The sequence below is a fragment of the Podarcis raffonei genome, chromosome 3 (assembly GCF_027172205.1).
Source record: "Podarcis raffonei isolate rPodRaf1 chromosome 3, rPodRaf1.pri, whole genome shotgun sequence".
Lineage (NCBI taxonomy): Eukaryota > Metazoa > Chordata > Lepidosauria > Squamata > Lacertidae > Podarcis > Podarcis raffonei.
In genome coordinates, this window is record NC_070604.1 from 39,868,507 (window position 1) to 39,890,388 (window position 21,882).

A 21,882-nucleotide genomic window follows, 5' to 3' on the forward strand; every position below is an offset into this window, starting at 1 on the left:
ATTATTGCCAATCAGTCTGAGTTTTGAAAAGGTTTCTTCTGGTGGTGAAGTACAAGCATAAGGGTGGGGGGAAGAGATAAAAAGAGCCATTTTTCTTGCTCTTTCGGGGGCGGGCGGGTTCCTTTATCTTTCATAATACCCATTCCTAATTTTTAAGTATATAACTGTGTTTTTAAAATATAAGCTGACTTTTTCAACCATAAATATGTGTTTAGATTTTTTTAAAATTTTATTTTAAAATAACCTGTCTGTAAATGTAATTCTGGACAGGGTAAATCTCATTTAGCCATAAACAATATTGCACATTCGAGAAAGTAATCAGATTTCAGAGGTTTTGATGGTCAGGGAACATATAATCATTCAGATATATTATTTTTAGCTAATCTGTTTGGCAGAAGAGAGTTGGTGTGCCCTGCGTCTCCTGAGTCGTGTTGTGGTTAGTAAATTTCATAGCCTTCAAATTGCAATAATGCAGCCTGTGTATTATCATATAGTATGCTTTTGGATTTATTTATTTTTAAATACAATGTACCCAGTTGAAAGCATTGCATTTCAGTTTTAGGTATTCATGACTCTAATCTTGAATGTACCGTATTCATTTTTTGGCACTTTATATAGCAAACCGAACACAGGGAAGCTAAGGAGAGAAAGCAATCGACAAATTCTAGCCCAACCAACTTTGGTTAGCAATATCATGTTTGCCATAAAAATAATGTTGTGAAAGATAAAGCGTCTGAGCATGTTTGTGAGAGAGAAATTGTATAATAGAGTACACATTCTTGAATGCTGCTGTTAAAGTATCATTGTCATTAAGAATTAGGGACTCCATTTAATATGTCTGAAGTGAAATGGCACAAATAACAATGAGAGAAGGTATATTGTTTGCTCTTCAGAGGGAGAAATCTGTGCCTGAATGTGAATTTGTGCCAGTGCTCCTTCTTGTATGTTGCTTCCTGTCAGTTGCAACCATACTCTTGTTCCCTATATATTCGGGCTTCATCCTTTGAGGCAAGGTTGACAACATATTTGAGTGGGTTGTCAGCTGATGCCTCTCCCTCATTGGCAACATGGAGGCGCTAACTGGTGATGCCTACAGTTGGGGGGAATGCAGGGCAGGATTCATGTGGTGAGCTCTACCACAACATGTGCCCAAGTATGCCAGTTTATGGCACCAGATTTGCTTGGATGAGTATGCTGGCTTTGCACAACCTCCTTCCATATTCACATGCCCTTGCACTAAGTTCAGAGGGGGAGGACCTGCCCATGATCCCACTGTTAGCCAAAGTTTGTAGGGTGGGGTGCATGAGACGGCCTTCTCTGTGGTGGCTCCCTACTTCTAGAATCCTTTGATTCTAGTGAATCACTTGATTTCATGACAAGTGAAAATGCAGCTCTTTGCACAGCCCTTTGGGAGGGGATGAGAAGTGTGATGAGTCACTTGGCCATGATAGTATCTAGCTTGTTTCAGTATTTTTTTCTGATTCTTTTAATTATAATTTTAAAAGTAATTGTATATATAATATGGTTTGTTGTTTTTTAATTTTATTTACTTTGTTTGAATGAAGGTGTGGTTTTGTTCTGCCCTGGGACTATCTGGTGAAGAACAGATGATAAATGTTAAAACTAAATAAATATGCATAGCCTTAATTTGATCTAGCATGTCAAAAAGGGGGGGAACTTTAGGAAAGATTCTGCAAGTTCAGCAACAACCCTAGCAAGAAAGCTCCCTAAACTATGGCTAATGTTAACTGTGGTTTGATTAAGAACATAAGAAGAGCTTGCAGCATGATGCCAATGGCCCATCTGGACCAGCATCTTGTTCTCAGCTGGCAACTGGATGCCTTGGATTATTAGTTTCATAATGCATTGTTTGGAGTTGGCTTGTTTCAAGCAAACCATAGTTAAAATTAAAATGGCCAATCTATGATGACATAGGAAACCGTGGTTAATCTAAAAATTAAAGCAGGTGCATCCAAAGCAGATTGGGGAAGGGTAGGCTTACTCTTGTAATATTAAACTTTGGTTTAACATAAGGGTTGGCTATGTACTTGTACTGAGCTTTTGATATCAACCATGATATGTATATATAGCCCAATGACAAATAAATGTGCCATTGATGCTGATGCTGCTGGTTGTTGTTGTTATCCTCTTCATCATCTGTATTACAGCTCCGTAAAGTAGTTTGACATTATTAGCCCCCTATTACAGGTTTGGGTGGGGCTAGGGATAAGAGATAATGAATGAGCTGCTTTAGACTAACTAATGAATTCATGGCAGAGGTAAAGCAGAATCTGCACAGTTTGCATTAGTTGATAATCAACAATAGCAGAGTGGCTAACAGTGCAATCCTGTGCATGTTTACTCAGAAGTAAGTTCTGCTAATTTCAATTAGACTTATTAGGTAAGTGTGCAGAGAATTGTGCTCCAGCTTGTCTTTACAAGGAAGCATCTTCTTGTACAGAATCCTGATCGGTATTCTAAACTGCAATCTCTGCGAATTGATTATTATAATTCATTTGTTGGTCATCATTGCATAACACAGAAGCATATACGTCTCTCTCCATCACTTCACATCATGTAATTCATTCGTCTTTTCTGTCTACCCCTTTTACTTGTGTGTCATCTCAAGTACATTTCCAGTTTTGCCTCCATTATTCAAATTAATATTGTGTATATATACTACTACATACCACACAAAATTATTTTAACTACTATCAATTGCTTACTAGCACAGCTATGTGTATGTCACTTGTTGTAGCTTTGGTTGCTTCTGTCTCCCCCAAATAGTGAGATGTTGAGAGCAGTTTTACTGGAAATTGATTATGATGGTGTGATATTTCTGAGTTGGATCCAGCTGAAGTTAGCTGAACTTGAGTTCCATTGAAATCAGTAACACAAGTTAGCCATCATTTAAGTGCTATTGATTTAAATAGGAACTATCTGCAGCTAACTTTAGCCTGAAGTACAGTCCTATGTATTTGCAAATGTACACAAGTAGGCCATATGGGGACCTGGAGCAAGCAAGCAGCTGCTCAAAATTTACTGCAGTTGGAAATTGTGGGGTTGACACAATCAAGCTTGTGTTTATAGCATGCAAATAGAGTGTGTTGTTTTATATGTAGAGGGGTCCAAGGTTCAACCCTAGGCACCTCCATTGAAATCATCTCAGGTTACAGGAAATATGGTACCTGAAATCCAGAAGAAATACTATCAGAATGGAGCTAGATAGGCCAGAATAAATAGCCCAGTTCTGCTTGATGAAATGAGTTATATTGGGTCATGGGCTCATCTTTCTCTTTCTCTGATATGACTGTGAGGAAGATTTTGGTTTCACTTAACTGTAGCTTAAACCCAACAAACTGGTTAATCGTAAGCATGGATTGTTTGAAACAAGCCAGCTTCAAAGCATGGATTATGAAGCTGGCTTGTTTTATCAAACCACAGTTAACATTGATCATAGTTTAGGATTTGGATGACCCACTAAACTCTGGTTAATCTGAAAGTGTAGCAGAAGCTTCTGATTTCCTCCTTGTGCCTGTGCTGAAGGAGAGAATGAGAGCATCCACCCCTGGGTAGGAAGACTTGACTCAGTCTGGTATTGCTAAACTATGATTTAACACATGTATGGGGAAGCTATAGTCTTCTATATGTTGTTGAGCTACAACTCCCATTGTTCCTGACCATGGGCCATGCCAGCTGGGTCTGATGAGAGTGATGAGAGAAGTCCAACAACACCTAGAGAGCCATAGGTTCCTCAGACTTGATTTAGGATGTCATCTGAATGTGGCCAATCTGAAGTATCTCCTTGTATTTTTATATGCTAGTAACATCAGCATCTTGAAACACTGTAATATAGAAACAGTCTTAACAAATTATAAACTCAGCCAAAACATAAACTCAATCATCATGCAAGATCTGCAGTTGAATAGGGAATTGTATATTATTATTATTATTATTATTATTATTATTATTATTTCTAAATTCAAACACTAAATTCAGTTCAACTCATAATACAGTTAATGCATTTCCTTCAGAATACATATTTCATTTCTTTCCTTTCCTATATATTCCAGGTGATTTGGATTATTACTGGCTTGATCCTGCCACGTGGCACAGTAGGGAGACATCTCCTATTAGCTCGGTAAGAAATATGCCAAATTGGTCTATTGGATTAAATTAAAATAAACGATTATTTTTTTATTATCATTATGGTGTTGGTTGGTTCTTAACATGATGATATGAAAAAAGACTGTGAGTTGTTTTTATGAATAATCACAAAACACCTTTAATAGGTAGGATATTTTTGTAGAAAATCTACTCCTTCATCCAATGAATAAACTTAATAGAAAAATGGTATGTTAAACCATAAGGAGTTGTGTACTTTGTCTTGGATCGTAAGTGTGCCTACCATTCTAAGTACTATGCTGGAGACAGCAAACAGTTTAAATAACCAGCATAGGCAACATGCGGTCCATTGATAACTATAAAAATAGATGCCCAACACCTTTATTACATCGGGGAAAAGAGTGTGGCTTACAGACTTGATTTGTATGCATAAACAGGAATTTGCTTCTCCTTGTTTGCTTATTTTTAATAGCATCCTGTAACGTGGCAACCATCTAAAGAAGGAGATCGCCTAATTGGTCGTGTTATTCTCAACAAGAGAACAACTATGCCAAAAGAGTCAGGTGCATTGCTGGGACTCAAAGTAAGTACTGTGGAGGTTAGGCTGTAAATTCATTCCAATATATTTTAAAGGTTGGCTGTGGCCTCAGTGAGAGCACTAAGTGATGGGTGGTGTCTCCTCCTCAGGGTACTAATCTTATCTTTGGTTTTTGGACCTTGTGGTAGGAAAAGAGGAAAAGGATGCTGTGAGCCAGTCCGCACCTTCCCAAGTATGAAAATAGAATCATGAGCCATAGAAATATATTTGGCATTTCTGCTCCTTTAATGTCTGAGGCAGGGGCCTGACATAGATATAATTTGCAGATAGGCATACATTAGCTCAGCAGCCTTTTCTGACCTTTCTCTTCCTCCCTGTGAATTCCTAATATAGACAGATGAATTCCAAACTCCTTTCCAAATAGGGGAACATCTCCCTTCATTAAGAACAGTGAATGCATATTAGGTTGCCAGTTCAAATAGCCATGGACTGAGCAGGTTCAAGCTGGCCATAACCTTTAATTAGAGTTTAATGGGAAGTGGAAAATAATAATCATAAGATTATCATCCTACTAGATCAGACGGAAGGGCACATTAGTCCTGCATTCTGTTCCCACAGGGGCCCAATCAGGAACGTATGTGATTCCCACAAGCAGGACACAGTTGGAAGTAGCAATGTTTCTGAATACCAGTTGCTGGAAACCACAGCAGGGGAGAAGGTTCCTGTGCTCGAATCCTGCTTGCTGTTTTCTCACAGGCATCTGTTTGGCTACTGTGAGAACAGGATGGTGGACTAGCATGAGCCATTGGCCTGGTCCAGCAGGCTTTCCTAACATTCATAATCCGTGTTTTGACCTAGAATCTGTTTAAGTATTAATATGAGTATGAGAACTTATAGAAATATAGTTTTGCATGTATAAGGCCTCTGAACATTACATAAAATATCACTTCAGCAAGGATTGTTTTAACTTTGAACTTGTGTGCCCTGTGTGTAAACATTTTGGTCAGCAAGTTGTGATAGGTAACTTGCAGCTGTCTATTGGATTAAATAGTTTTTCATTGCATTCCTTCAAATGTAATCCGCTGTATTCTGAAAACTGACACTTTCCCCCCACTCACTCAGGTTGTAGGAGGAAAAATGACTGATTTAGGACGACTTGGTGCCTTCATTACCAAAGTAAAGAAAGGTAGCTTGGCTGATGTGGTGGGACATCTAAGAGCAGGTAACTCAAGCCACTGAATTATTTTTTTTGATGTTGCAAAAACAGCACTACTGTTGTGTTTTGTGCTGCATTTACAGCAGGAACACAGAACTTTTTCAGGACCACATTTCCCCATAAACCTTCTGGGGGGCAGAGCTGGGTAGGGGCAGAGGCCAAAGCAGGCAGGGCATCAGATTTGACCCTTACATACTATGTACAGTGGGCTACCTTCCAGTCATGCAAAAGTCAGAGGTTCTTACATCTACAGACAACACAACCACTCCCCAACCTTCATCTAGGCATTATGATAGTTAGAGGACATGTTTCAGCCAAGCAGCAGCTCTCATGGGGAGTGTGGAGTGGGCTCACTGCGAGGCATGGTGTGAGGACAGGGCTTGAGTCCTGGGGAGGGAGCAGGGCATAAGGAGAGTCCCAAGGCCCAGACGGAGAGGCCTAGAGTGCTGCATTTCATCTCCAGACGTGAGGTTCCCTATCCCAATTTAAAGTTTGCAATAAAACATTTCAGTCTAATGTGATGGTAGCAATATATTGACAATCACTATCTTTACTGTCTGTAATAGTGTGCAGGTTGCCCTTAGAAGCAGCTATTTATATATGGTGAAAATTAAAAAAGCATTATATTTATATAAAGAATTGGAAGGACTTCCTTATGTATGCATTAAACATTTAATAACATGTTTAATTTTTAAAATAGCATTTAAATATTAAATGTTGACATTATTATCAAATTGCTTACGTGAGCAAAAATGGGCCCTAAATGAATCCACCCAGTTGAGTGCACTGATCCCCACGAGAAGAAGCACCTTTAGATTGCATGCTTGACGCCCTCTGCTTAAGTGAACATGGAAGTCTGAAAATAAATGGCTACATGCAGTGCTTCTGCAGAACTGCTTGGGGGCCAGAGCTGTGCCAGTGCCTGGACTCCCCATTCTGTGTTAGGCGGACAGAAACTTCGGAATACAGAAGGAAACCATCTTCGGTGCAGTAAAGGACTCCTTATAGAAAATGACGGGAAGTGATGAAAATTGGGGGCTTTGCAAATTTTTTGGATCTGTGGATTTTATTTCCATATAGATAGCTCAGTTGGTAGCAGATGAGACTCTTAATCTCAGGGTTCGAGTCCCAGGTTGGGTGAAAGATTCCTGCACTGCAAGAAGTTGGACTAGGTGATCCTCAAGGTCCCTTCCAACTCTACATTTCTGTGTTTCTGCGATTGTGTTTGTATTCAAGGTGTTAGCAGAGTACACTGTATACAAAATGAACTGAACTAAGCTTTGACGTGAGGATCGTCAAACAGCAGTCTGCTTGGCATGAAAAAGAGCCAGGACTCTTTGAGCAGCCTCTTTGAACATTGAAACCCCTGAAGAAAGTGTTGGTGTTTGATTGGCCACTTGGAGGAGCTTACTTCTGTCTGCATGCATTGGCCAGGAGGGTGTTTCTCATAGAATCATGGAATTGTAGAGTCAGAAAAACCCCCAAAGGTCATTTAATCCAACCCCTGAAATGCAGGAATCTCCTGTCTGGCTGGCATACAAAGAGGTCACTAGCATACACAGAAGGTGGATTCTGTCACAAATTTAGTTTTGCACAATTAAAATGGATTAAAGTGCTCTGGCACAACAAACGCACTTAATAAAGAGCCAGGCATTTTATGATAGGGAAAGTGATGAGAAAATGCACTAGAAAAAATGAGATAATGTTCAATTGATGGGAAGTCATATAATCTTATTGCAACTAAACAGGATGAATGCTCAATAAATAGTGGGTGTTTAATAATAATAATAATAATAATAATTATTAATAATAATAATTTTATTTATACCCCTCCCATCTGGCTTGATTTCCCCAGCCACTCTGGGCGGCTTCCAACAAAAGATTAAAAATACATTAAAACATCAGTCATTAAAAACTTCCCTAAACAGGGCTGCCTCCAGATGTATAGCCTGTTCATAAACGAATCAGAATGGATGCTAAATAAAGAGCAGGCACTGTATAACTTCTACACAAGCTTTCTGCAAACTTATCAGGATGAATATTCAATAAACTGGCCATCTGTAAGCCTGGAAAAGAAAGCTTATTTATTTATTTGTGTGTGCTTGTGCAAAGTGATATGAAAGGCAGGAGAGGAAACCTCCCTTGTGTTTACATTCAAGGTGATGAAGTTCTAGAATGGAATGGCAAACCGCTTCCCGGAGCTACAAACGAAGAAGTTTACAACATTATTTTAGAATCAAAATCAGAACCTCAAGTTGAAATTATTGTTTCAAGGCCTATTGGGTAAGGTTCGAATCACTCATTTTGTAAATGCACGTTACATGTGGAATCTTGCCTCCGCCACCCCACCCCCTGGTCATAACTATGTAAGCGTTTCTCTGTGTGACTCAGTCTATGCACACACACACATACATTCCCCCTCTCAATATTCTCTCTCTCTCTCTCTCTCTCTCCCTCTCTCTCTCACACACACACACACACACACACACACACACACACACACACATTTCAGACATTTCTCAGTAGAAAGTAAAGGAGATGGGTTAACTTGGAGGGCTCCCCCAACCCAGGGGTGAAGAAAGGCGTTGTGACACCTGGGGCGGACATCACTAGGTAGGGCACATCTGCAGCATCACTACGTACGATGCATGCGCCGTACGTAGCGAGGTCACACATGCGCTGTGTAGCGGTTTGCAGCTGGTGCCGCTCAACCACCGTACAGATGGTGCTGCAGCCATCCGGCAAACCGCTACGTACAGCACATGCATGTGACATCACACATGCGCTGTACTTAGTGGTTTGCCACCGGCGCCAGGATCCTATGCTTGTGGCTACAGCCGTGAACAGAGGATTCTCCACATGCGGCTGCAGCGGCACGATGGCTGCTCGCACTGCCGAGAGCCCCCGCGGGGTGACTTCTTGTCACCCCCGCAGACATGGAACCTGGGGTGTACCACCCCCACCCCCGCTGCAATGCCACTGCCCCAACCCATGTCACCATTTCAATCTCCTTTTAGTTTGTGGAAGGCAAATGTTTGCTAGAGGAGCCTTTTGTATTCATGAACTTCCATCCCCCAACACTCATTTTAGAATCCTGATTTTCCATGAATGCATAAGGCTTCATTTTGCAGCTTGTCTGCTTTCACGAGCTGGAAAGTGATGAAATTAGTGACGGAAGAGGGGCACAGCTTTCATGCTTATCCTCACCGGATGTCTACTTTCCTCTACATTAGGAATGCCGGAAGAGGGCTATTGTTGCCATAATATATGCACATAGTTATTTTAAGAATAAATAAAACGGAAAAGGACTGAAGGGGTGCAACCACTGTTAAGTGGATTGACCTCTTGAGAAAACCACATTGCTCTGTATAGAGGTTGGGCACGGATGTGCGTCGTTTTAGGAGTTGTAGCTAAAACTATAAATATAAGGGGGAGGGATAGGGTTTGGGATTTTTAATAATTATTGGACACAGGTTCCACAGGTGTCACAGCATTCTCCTTCAGATTTTGCTAAATCCGTGTAATCACACAAATATTACAGCCACGAGGTCAGACATGGCAAAAAAAAAATTTACCATTTCCCACACTAGGTAAAGGTAAAGGTAAAGGTACCCATGCCCATACGGGCCAGTCTTGACAGACTCTAGGGTTGTGCGCCCATCTCACTTAAGAGGCCGGGGGCCAGCGCTGTCCGAAGACACTTCCGGGTCACGTGGCCAGCGTGACAAGCTGCATCTGGCGAGCCAGCACAGCACACGGAACACCGTTTACCTTCCCGCTAGTAAGCGGTCCCTATTTATCTACTTGCACCCGGGGGTGCTTTCGAACTGCTAGGTTGGCAGGCGCTGGGACCGAACGACGGGAGCGCACTCTACCGCGGGGATTCGAACTGCCGACCTTTCGATCGGCAAGCCCTAGGCGCTGAGGCTTTTACCCACAGCGCCACCCGCGTCCTTAGTTTCCCACACTACTTTGGATTAATTTCTTCTTACATGTTACATTTATTTATGTGTCATGTTTATTTATATAAAAGTGGAGGGTTGGGTTTCTGTGGCATTACTGTGGCACAGACAACAGTTCCCTAGATTCTGTGCAACCCACAATGCTTCTTTGTTTATGTGTGAGAATAATCAAGGCAGAAAGTGGCTTGCCCATATCATGCAGCTTAAAGCTATTGAACAAGTCTCTATGCACCATATCTCGATATCATCCACACATGCTATGCCTAAGACCCCTGGCAAGGACTAGCAAAATCTCATGCTGCCAGGGGCTTTATAGATTCTGGTGAATCCCCAGCATAAAATTATGGTAAATCCCCACCCAAATGTAAAACTAAAATTTGTGGATGAAGGTAAAAATTCTTGTGATATACAATCAAAACTGCTCAAGGGCAAACAAAATCTTTTTGGACTGAGAGCCACTAATAGGAAGCATGTTTTGCTGTTTCAGTGGCTAATGTATAAGAACTGCATGTAAATCTGTAACATGATGCTATACATCAGATGTGGGAAACCTTTGGCCCTCCAGATACTGCTGAACTACAGCTCCCATCATCGCTTACCATTGGTTAGGCTTCCTGAGGCAGATAGGAGTTGTAGTTCAGCAACATCTAGAGGGCTAAATGTTCTCCACAACTGCTGTACAATGCCCATTCAGAAGTAAATCCTACTGAGTTCAAGGGTGTTTAGAATTGCAGCCCTATTTAGGGATATATCAGTTTTCATGTGTATTGTATTTCCATGTGTTATTATTACCTTTATTATTATTTTTTACCTTTTCCATATTTTCTTGGTTTTTTTCTTTGTTATTGTAAGTTTTTTTCATAGGCTTCATTCAGCAAACTCCTTGAGACGCGTGTATAAAAACTTCTAGTGAGTTACACAATTTGTGTCATTTTCAAAAAGGGGGAAGTCAGAATCACTAGCTGTAGATAGAAGGGTGACAGCTATGTTTCCCTTTGTTGTGTGATTTTACAAATATTGTGGAACATCCAACTGCAATAGTAACCTGATAGTGTGTTCATATTGAAGTTGCTGCCTGTGTTGTAATCATTGTCAAAACCAAATGTACATTAGTGCTGTGTCCCTTAGGATCATCAAGTTCTATTGTAAATCCCAGCTTTACTAATGGAAAAAAAGGAATCACGTTTGGAAATTAGGAAGGAGGAGGGAAAAGTTTCATGAATAGGGTGCGGGATTTTGTTATACTTACCTTACTTTTGAGGTGGCCAAAGTTTTCTGTGAATGTCCTTTCATTCTACAAATCATCTCTCTGGTGCTGGAATTTTCAGCCTTCCTAGGTGTCTGTAACTTAAGAAAATCTCAGCTGGGCTTTCCTGCAAGAGACTGCATACATTGCTCCTGATTTATTGTTGTTTATGTTGTTAAATGTGATCTTTTCACTTTTAAATATATTAGTGCAGGGAGGTTGTTGTTTTTAATGGATTTTTTTGATGAAACAAAATCAGCAAGTGCTCCAATCCCAGGGGTTTCCCACACTTCAGCTAAAGCCTAGATGATGGTGTCATAAAGTATCACTCCCTGTAGGGCTTTCTCAGATTAGGAAATACAGGCACCCAGGGAGGCTGCAGGCTACTAGAGAAATGTGTAATGGAAAGAAACACACACAGTGCCCTCATCTCTCTCAGCCCTGTGCCATCAAATTCTAAAGAAAATTGAAAGACATTCTAAAGCTTCCTGGAAATGAAGAAGGAAGATGAAGCCTCTTTTGCAAAAAAAAAACAAAAAACAGAGGATAGGTTTCGGCATAGCACTATGAGAGAAAAATTAAAGTAAAAACAACAATATATCTAACAAAGATGTATCAAAGACCTGTAAGTGGGGAATTTTTCAGGGCCATGAGTGAAAATCAGAGGGTAATTATTGTTGAAAATTAAGTAATTACCTCCCTCTAAAATTAGTCCATGTATTTGTTTTGTAGAGAAGTTGTTCAGGTTTTTCTAATTTTTCTATACCTCTTTTAGTGACATTCCAAGGATTCCCGAGACTTCTCATCCTCCACTAGAATCTAGTGAGTATTTCCTTTGTTCTTGCTTATGCTTTGAATGAAATAAAATAATTTAGAAGAATATATGCAGCATTATGCAGTCTGTAAGCACAATCTTTGTCTAAAACTACTTTTGATACCACTGGGTTCAGTCCACAAAACGTTGGTGCTGATATGCCTCCACTTTCAGTAGTGAGAACTCTCAAATGTCACCACCTGAACGGATGGTTTGAATTCACTTCCAGTTTAGACAAGAAACTAGCTAGATCGTTTCTTCTGTGGTGTGGTAAAATTCCACATAAAAATGAAGCTTTGACAAAAAAGAGTTTTTCCGTGAGAAAACGTAACTTAGGGTCTTCCTGCGCCATCATTTCCCTGAATTGCAAATGTGTATTAACTTTCCCTCTAGGTTGTGTTTCAGTTGCAAAAACTGAAGAACATTCAGCATCTGTTGTGTGGTATATAGTTGCACAATCATATTGCACATGAATATTTGTGAAATGTAGGGTGATATCCAATGTTAGTTCTCATCCCATCAAGTTCAGTAAGTTTGCTCAGAGTACAACTTAGCTGAATATCACTCTTAGTGATATTATTCTCTGAACACCTTTAGCATTCCACTGCCAACTTTATTTCTGATTAACAAATGGTGACAACAGTACTCCCTCCCACATCTTATTTATTTATAAAATTATTTATGAGGCAAATTTTGGCCGAAAAAAATGTCCCCCAAGGCAACTTACATTTTGAAAACCTTTTATTTTAAAATTTATTTTAAAATGAATTTAAATTTATTTTAAAATGAATTTAAATTTATTTTAAAATGAATTTAAAATTATTTTAAAATGAATTTAAATTTATTTTAAAATGAATTTAAATTTATTTTAAAATGGAAACCAGAGGCCTTCCTCCTGGGCATAGTTGGCCAATTGGTGTCAAAGAAGGATAGAACTTTCTTTATGTATGCTACAGCAGCAGCAAGAATACTCATTGCAAAGCATTGGAAGACACAAGATTTACCCACTCTGGAAGAATGGCAGATGCAAGTAATTGACTATATGGAAATGGCTGAGATGACTGGCAGAATCCGAGATCAGGGAGAAGAGTCGGTGGAAGAAGATGGGAGGAAATTTAAAATTTATTTACAGAAACATTGTAAAATGTATGAATGCTGATGACACTGAAATGAAATGAAGGGGTTCTAGCAACAAGATAGACAAAAACTTGAAATTATAAATTTGGGAGGTAAAATAATTAAGGATAAAGTAAACTGGATGAATTTGCTGAACCAACTTTTAAAGAGGGATACAAAAAAGGGAGGCGTGAGGAAGTCAGGAAAATAAGTTAATCAAAGATGAGCAATTAGAAAAGAGGGATATGTGTTTTTCTATTTTGTCTGTTTATTGACTTTTTCTTTTCCCCCTGTTAGGTTAAATGTTTGTATTTTTGTATTGTGAAATTATGTATTGTTGTGTTTTATATTTTCTCTGTGTTTTTATTGTTCTTTGGTTGTTGTGGATTTTCTCTATTGTTAAACTTAATGAAATATTATTATAAAAAGAAAGAAAGAAAGAAAGAAATTTATTTTAAAATGAATTTAAATTTATTTTAAAATCTTTGATGCCTATATTACTCTCCAAGTTTTAGCAAAGAATGTCTTGCCCATTCTTACTCTTTTTTTATTGGTATACTGTACCAAGTATATTCTCCCCTGTAGCGAGATTATCTGTCCCCTTGATATTGGATGGAATATTGACATTGAAAATAGCCTCAGGATTATTACTTGACTGACCAAGTGGAAAGGCTATCAGTTTTCTTATTTTGTTTTTGCATCTGCTCAAAATCAAATGTTTTGTTGAAAATCCATCATTCAATGACATTTATCAGAATTTTCATTTTTTCCCCCTTCCCTTTCCTGCTCCTCAATTTTTCTATCATTTTCCTTTCTATAAAGATTTGAAAATAAATAAATGTGCAGCTATGGAAAATGGGCTACAAAGGGAAGGTACTTTGTTTCTTTTACCATCACCATCATTGCTGTTGTTATTTTGGCGAAGACCCTTTTGTCACCCTCCCCTCATTTATTTTGAAAGAGAATCTTCTTTCTCATGTAGAATAGTCAACCCATTGGTTTCGGCATCTCAGAGTAGTTGGTTCAGTGTGTGCAATGCTACATGTTAAAAGCAGCAGCAGTAATGAAATTGTTTTTGGTGTATCTTACATTAAACTGTTGTCTCTTCCCCCTCACATTCTCCCCCCCACAATCCTTACAGGTTCTAGTTCATTTGAATCTCAAAAAATGGAACGGCCGTCAATTTCTGTTATTTCCCCTACTAGTCCTGGAGCCCTAAAAGATGCTCCACAGGTCCTGCCCGGGCAGCTCTCTGTAAGTACAAAATGGTGTTCACCGGCAGCACATTTCGTTTGCTGTTTTTGTTCAGGTATAGGTTACAAAACTGAGCAGATTAGGAGGAAAATGTCAGTGAAAATTTTAGCCTTTCCTTTTTGTTTTTTATTTGATGTCTGTGCAGCCTAAAATGTATGCAGAAAATGTTTTTATTGACATTTTGGAAGCAATGCTTTTGTATGAATGTTCATCACTAGATCATCCAGTGATGACTTAGATGTATGCATAAGCTATCCCAGATATAACACCACACATACAACTTCCACATTACCTCCTGTCCTCTTGATTTCTCCACACTTGATTGCTGCGCAGTCAGATGTGTGAACTGGCTCAATGAAAACACCTCCACGTATAGCAGGGCTGGTTCTACAATGCAGCAAGTTGTAGGAGGGTAGAAGAAGGTGAGAACTGGTGTGGCAAGACTTTGGCCCTAGTAGTGGGTGGGGGAATCATTTTGGGCAGCAAAATGTACTGATCTGGGGTAGCTTATTTACACATGCAAGTCATCCCTTGATATAACAGGCATCAAGTGATAAACATGCATTAATAAGAACATAATAAGAGTTCTCCAGGATCAAACGAAAGGTCCGCTTAAGTTTGACATCCTGTTTCCCACATTGGTCAAGCAGATGCCTTTGGACAGCTGGCAAGTAGAGGCTGAAGACAACCGCCCTCTCCTGTTGTTGCTCCTCAGCAGCTACTGGTCAGTGGCTTCCAGGTTATCTGAAAGATCTCCTCGTTTTATCCTCTTTAGAGGTCTTGCGCTTCAATCAACCACTTAGGCTGGCAGAATTTGCATTACAACAGATGCCACATAATACCCATTCTGCTTTTCTAAGAATTGAAACTCCCTGCCTATTGATATCAAGCAGGCCCTTTCAATGTGCTCTGTTTTGCGCTGAGTAAAAACATTATTGTATAGACAAGCCTACCCAGATGTTTAGAAAGTTCACACATGCTTTTCAATTGTATTTTAAATCTGCAAACTCTCTATACTGTTACAGGGGGGGGGGGGAATTGCTGTCTGTTTTAGCTTTTCATTGATCTTAATTACTGTGTTTTATATCATACCTGCCCTGTAAACTGTCCAGGGAAATAGCCATCATGACTATTCACCATTAACAGGCTCATCCTCCATGTCTAATCCTCTTTAAGGCATCTGAGCTTGTGACCATTACTAGTTTCCTTTGGTACTGAATTCCATAAATTAATTAAATGCTATGGAAAGAAATACTTTTGTCTGTCCTGAATCTCCTGCCCATCAGTTTCAGTGGATCATGCCCAAGATCCTATCAATTAATCAAGTATATTGTGGCTAGGCTTAAGGAAGGAGTGGATATTTAAATTAACAATACTGTATTTTACTTTTGCCATTTTAAAATGAGCATATTTTTACCCCAGCTCAAGTCTCAAGCATCTGATTGGATATGAATCCAAATGAATGCATTTTCTGGACTGAAAACTTACAATTATTTTATAACATTTTAGGTAAAGCTTTGGTATGATAAAGTTGGGCATCAGTTAATAGTGAATGTTCTTCAAGCAACAGACCTGCCACCCAGAATAGATGGACGCCCGAGAAATCCTTATGTAAAAATGTATTTCCTTCCGGACAGAAGGTAGCTTTTTAAATTAAAAACATGCTGAAAAAATAGTTTGAAAGAATATACTGTATTGCTATATGTTTATATGCTTTTCTAAAATAGCCATGAAAAATCAATCTATGAATGGCTCTATATTTAGAGTAATTTACTCCAGTCTCCTCATGGAGATTCCTCATGTTCTATGGGCCATCTTTAAATAAGGGTTAATACCGTGAACTGTATGTTTTATTGGGGGAGCAGTTAGAATCCTTTTTGATGGAAGGGATTTCCATTTCCACAATGGAAAGTTATCCTGGCCCAAGAAAAGAATATTCACCACACCACATCTTCCCTTCCAATGTTATCCCCCCTTCCCCTCTTCAACCTTATGGGTGGAGCTGATTTTTCCATTTATCTGTCCCTTTCCCATTAAGTGTGTGTGTGTGTGTGTTTGTGTGTTGATAGATGATAGATAGATAGATAGATAGATAGATAGGTAGGTGATAGGTAGGTAGGTAGGTAGGTAGATAGATAGATAGATAGATAGATAGAAAATACAGTAAAAGTATTTTTGTCCAATCCTTGGTCTTTTATTTTGAGTGCAACTTTTGTACCAAACACTCAACCCCTGGCTTGTGTTACTGCAATGCGCTCTACGTGGGGCTACCTTTGAAGGTGACTCGGAAACTACAACTAATCCAGAATGCGGCAGCTAGACTGGTGACTGGGGGCGGCCGCCGAGACCACATAACACCGGTCTTGAAAGACCTACATTGGCTCCCAGTACGTTTCCGAGCACAAGTCAACGTGCTGGTGTTGACCTTTAAAGCCCTAAACGGCCTCAGCCCAGTATACCTGAAGGAGCGTCTCCACCCCCATCGTTCTGCCCGGATGCTGAGGTCCAGCGCCAAGGGCCTTCTGACGGTTCCCTCATTGCGAGAAGTGAGGCTACAGGGAACCAGGCAGAGGGCCTTCTCGGTAGTGGCGCCTGCCCTGTGGAACGCCCTCCCATCAGATGTCAAAGCGATAAATAACTACCTGACATTCAGAAGACATCTTAAGACAGCCCTGTTCAGGGAAGTTTTTAATCTGTGATATTTTAGTGTATTTTTGGTTTCTATGGAAGCCGCCCAGAGTGGCTGGGGAAACCCAGCCAGATGGGCGGGGTACAAATAATAATAAATAATAATAATAATAATAATAATAATAATAATTATTATTATTATTATTATTATTATTATTATTACTGATAATTCATTTACTAAATGGACTTGGGGTGATGGATAACTCTCATAATGGCTTGGTTCATTTGCCTGCCCCTTAGTCCTTCCACTCACTTAGGGGCTGAAACTCAGTGGTACAGCATCTACTTTGATTACAGAAGGCCCCATATCCAATCCTTGGTATTTCCAGGTAGGATTAGGGGAGAACCCTGCCTGATAATCTGCAGAGAAGCTGCCAGTCAATGTATACAAGGCTGAGGTAGACAGAACAGTGGTCTGACTCAGTTTAAGGCAGCTTCCTATGTTATAGTTTCTGGACAACCTGAATGTCCCCTTTCAGCCCTTTTGACTGCTGAGTGTTCTTGGCCTGGCAGCACTGCTCTGTGGCTGAGAAACAAGGCCACCAGTCAGCTGAGTAGTGCTCCCTTACCTCACTTTGCAGCTACCAGGGGTAGCCCAGCAGAATAAGTATGGTAGTAGTAGGGGGTGAGTCAGAGGCCTTGCTTCCTGCATTGTGATTTACAACGTTTTGTTTTTTGTTTGTTTGTTTCAGTGATAAGAGTAAGAGGAGGACCAAAACGGTAAAGAAAAGCTTAGAACCAAAATGGAACCAAACTTTTCTCTATTCCCACGTGCACCGTAGAGATTTTAGAGAACGAATGTTGGAGATCACGGTTTGGGATCAGCCCAGAGTGCAAGAAGAAGAAAGTGACTTTCTTGGGGAGGTGAATGCACATACGTTGGCACTGCAAACTAGTTCTGTTTTAGACATGTGACAGGATCTCCAGAGTGTTTTGTTTTCTGTTGATGAAGCTTGCTCCCTTCCCCCACAGATCCTTATAGAGCTGGAGACAGCACTTTTAGATGATGAACCACATTGGTATACGCTGCAGACGCATGATGAATCCTCACTACCTCTGCCTCAGCCATCACCTTTCATGCCAAGGAGACATGCCCATGGTGGAGAAAGCTCTAGCAAAAAATTACAAAGTAGGTCCACGACTCCTTTTTCTTTTGGGCTAGTTTTTTATGATAACAAAGGTGTACTAACACGTGTTAGAACATGTAAGCAGCTGCGTTCTTTAAAAGGTTCCAGAGTTTTACTTGAATAAGAATGGGTGTGAAAATTTCAGCTTGGATCCTAAGATAAGTTCAGGACGTTCACAGAAGAAAGGTTTTCTCACCGCTGCAGCCCTCTGCATCTAGGGGTGGGGAAGAAATTGAGTTCGGTTCACATTTAAAGACTAATCTACGCTTATTACCACTTTCTGAAACAATATGCTTTAGCTAAGATTCCAGCATTGCAGGGGGTTGGACTAGATGACCTTTGGGATGCCTTCAAACTCTACCATTCTATGATTCTGTGATTCTATGCAAACCGAAACATCACTGTGCTTTGAAATTTGCTCTTCTCTGAATTCTGCAGTAAAGTTCTCCAGCCAAGAAATGTGTACAAAAATGCATCTGCAGGCGATGACCATTTTAAGTGCGTCCAACTGAAACACGGTCACCGACTCGTGATCACAAGTCCTTATCTTAGCTTAAGAATAAAAAAGCAAGAAACTGAGAGAAACCAATTGACAGATTCACTGATCCCGTTTTGCGACCTACCAAAAGCCTCTCCTGAACTATGTGGGATGTATACAGGGAGCTGCTGGAGGAGACCCTCTAGAGCAGCCTTTTTCAACCTTATGTCTCCAGATGTTGTTGGACTACAACTCCCATCATCCCTGACCGCTGGTTCTGTTAGCTAGGGATGATGGGAGTTGTAGTCCAACAACCCCTGGAGACACAAGGCAGAAAAGGGCTTCTCTGGAGTGTCTTTTTGGATGTTCACAGGTGGCTACACAGTGAGGGGAAGAAACTCCCCACCCCCAGCAAAAGTTCTCTTACCTTAGGATCCAAGCATTGATAAGCAACAGCGCTGAGCAGCATACACTCCCTCAGTGACCTTTACTGTTTCCATATTAATTCACTTAGCTTATGCCAACTTCGTTGTTGCTAACACAATGTGGCTGTCATCTTCAGTCCAATTTATTTCTAAAGCAATTTCACTGTATTCAGCAAGTGGGGTCCTGTAAATGTCACTGGAAGATTATGACATTTGATTCTTGGCTGTTGGCACTAATATTCAATGTATAGCTCTGGCTACTGCATTTGCGGCAATGTATTTGAAACTCTGTACTAAGTTTCAAAGTCTAACGAAAGGTCCAAGTTCCTTTGACTTTTAAACAACTTTCAGGACCATGACTGTTCTCTAGCCCAGAAAATGTGTACATTTAATGGGAGTGGGGAACTCAACAGAGTCCAAGAAAAGAAGTCCATGTAAAGCTGAACTTTCAAGCCCTACATGGTTCTTTAGCAGCTAGAAACACTGGATTTCAGGCATGGAATGTAACTTTAGGCTAGGTTGGGTATGGGTTATGAGAGGCCCCCACCAGTCACATGGGCCAGGGGAAGGCGGGCTTACATACAAGTTGCTGGAAACTACAAGAGCAGCGTGCTTCTTGTGATAGGTTCCTGCTTGCAGGCTCCCTGTAGACATCTGGTTGGCCACTGTGGAAAAGGGATGCTCGACTAGATGGGCCTGATCCAGCATGCTGTTCTGTTAACAGCCTCTGACACAATATGGTGCCGGTTGCTGGATAATATGAACCCACAACCTTATGGATCATTTTAGTAAGACAATGTTGCACTAGTGTGTGAGGCAGAGCAGTCAAGTTCTGCCCCTCATGGCAGGCATTTAATTACATTTTTCCACAGCTATGCAAGTTACTGTTTGCACTGCTGTAGATAATGTCAGCCAACTCATCCAGGCTGGCACAGTTTTTTTTATTTCAACAGAACTTGCAGTAAGTATACTTGGGACTGGTGCCGTTACCCAGGTACTATGTCTCCTTTCTGAGCCATTTTACAATAGTTTTTAATATATATATATATATATAATCTTGTTTTTAAATATGAATGCATCCCATATTTGACTCTCCATAATGACAAGAATCTTTACTTAAACTTATTTCTGCCCTTTACAAAAGAACCAAGTATACAGGTATCTATTTGCCTTACTGTTGCACAGGATCTCAGCGAATCAGTGATAGTGACATCTCAGATTATGATGTTGATGATGGTATTGGAGTAGTTCCTTCAGGTGCGTGGGTGAAGAGCATGGTCCTACATCCTTTGCTTTTGCTTCTTCCTTTCCCCTTCCAGTTTGGTTTTCTAGAGTTTTCAAAGATGATGAATTGGGAGATTATGTTTTCTAGAAAGTAGTTTGATTCTTTATTCCATGGTGAACCTTTTTAAAAAATCTGTATTGTGTATTAATTGCATTTATGTATTATGCATTAATAAGAAATGTTTATATCCTGCCTTTCTACTGCATCAGGGTTCCTTACAGCAGTTTAAAACACAATAAAATCTAACAAAAATCAATCGGACAAACAATAATAAAAAGCAACAGCAACAGTGGCATGGCAATCTTGATATTTCTGTTTATACAGCTAATAAAATTGTGGATATTACAAGGGTAGAAGCTATTTTTCTGTGCATAAGAAAAAATGCAAAAAATAAAAAATGTAATTAAAATGTCTAACTGAAACATATTGTCCATTTGATGCATTTGCTCTTGCTTATATCTTAGACAGGTTCACCATGGAATATATTGAAAATGCATGACTGTATATTAAGTGCATGAAGCATGGCTATATCTTTTATAATTCTCATAAGCACTCACAAGTTATCATTATCCAAAATGTGTGCATAGAGGGAGACTCTCAGTTGTTACGCAGAGACAAAGATAAAAATTGCTCAACAGTGCTGTAGGTTCTGAGAATATTTCTTCTGCTGCCAATCACCTGTCTGAACAAGAAAAGCTGCTTGAATTGTTAAAATATTTTGGTGATCAGCTGCAGAACTAATTTTCAAAAGCCTTCCATCTTTACTATGGTTGTCTAGTATTGTGGCCAATTTAATCTTGACTAGTATATATATATACTTCTTTGAACATGACACGTCTAGTATGATGTAGTTTGCCTATGTCTACAAACTCATTTTAATATTACTTACAAGAGTTGCTAATCACATTAAAGATGGCAGTGAAGTTCTCTTTAACTAGAGATTCAAGAAGGATGACAAAAATAGTAACTTGGGCCATTTTTGACAATTTTTCTGGAACAGTACTTGAGCACAACTGCATAAATTACCCCATTAGCTTCAACAGCGGGACCTGAAAAATTTGAACGTTGTTTTATATTTTACTGACTGAGTAACAATGCCCCTAGGGAGTTTAATAGTGACTTTTAATGAAAGAAACATACAGTTTCCTTTTTCTGTACTTAGGTTTTCTGTGTATGTGTGTGAATCCCTGGTTTTCTCCAAGATAAGAATGTGGTTCAATTAACGTCAGAGTAATTGAAACTGTGGGAGGGTGCCCCTCCTGTCCTGGTCATTCTCAGCAAGTTTTCTACACACAACGCACTGCATCTTCCATTCCACATAGCTGTCACACAAAAATTACAAGAGAGGTGCATGCCATATGCTTTGGATGTATACATCTTCAGAACGGTTCCCTGTAATCTCCCTTGTTTCCTGCCTCAAATCTGGAGTCCCCTACGGATCCTTCATGTAGCTTTTCTTCTAACTAAAGGGGGCTAATTTAAAGAGCTTGAGCTGCTGCTTTCTTGTCATGCTATCAACTTGGTCTGAGGGACTTCATTTAATACAGGGGTAATCCATGTGGGGGGGGCAGATACTGCTAACCTCTAACACCCATCATCACTGCCTTT

The 21,882-nt window shown here is 39.9% G+C and overlaps 1 protein-coding gene across 50 annotated transcripts in view; it reads left to right on the forward strand.

Moving 5' to 3' along the window:
* RIMS1 (regulating synaptic membrane exocytosis 1) overlaps positions 1-21,882 on the forward strand; it is a 232,049-nt gene that overhangs the window by 115,126 nt on the left and 95,041 nt on the right. For 42 of the 50 annotated variants that reach the window (XM_053381174.1, XM_053381183.1, XM_053381178.1 and 39 more), the window contains 11 exons: positions 380-436; positions 4,074-4,141; positions 4,598-4,708; positions 5,786-5,885; positions 8,039-8,162; positions 11,863-11,909; positions 14,159-14,271; positions 15,781-15,911; positions 17,652-17,823; positions 17,932-18,088; positions 20,175-20,246. In XM_053381174.1, the coding sequence (XP_053237149.1) occupies positions 380-436; positions 4,074-4,141; positions 4,598-4,708; positions 5,786-5,885; positions 8,039-8,162; positions 11,863-11,909; positions 14,159-14,271; positions 15,781-15,911; positions 17,652-17,823; positions 17,932-18,088; positions 20,175-20,246 (1,152 nt within the window). The remainder of the gene's footprint in view (positions 1-379; positions 437-4,073; positions 4,142-4,597; positions 4,709-5,785; positions 5,886-8,038; positions 8,163-11,862; positions 11,910-14,158; positions 14,272-15,780; positions 15,912-17,651; positions 17,824-17,931; positions 18,089-20,174; positions 20,247-21,882) is intronic. The other 8 variants (XM_053381179.1, XM_053381190.1, XM_053381180.1 and 5 more) reach the window with 2 other exon arrangements.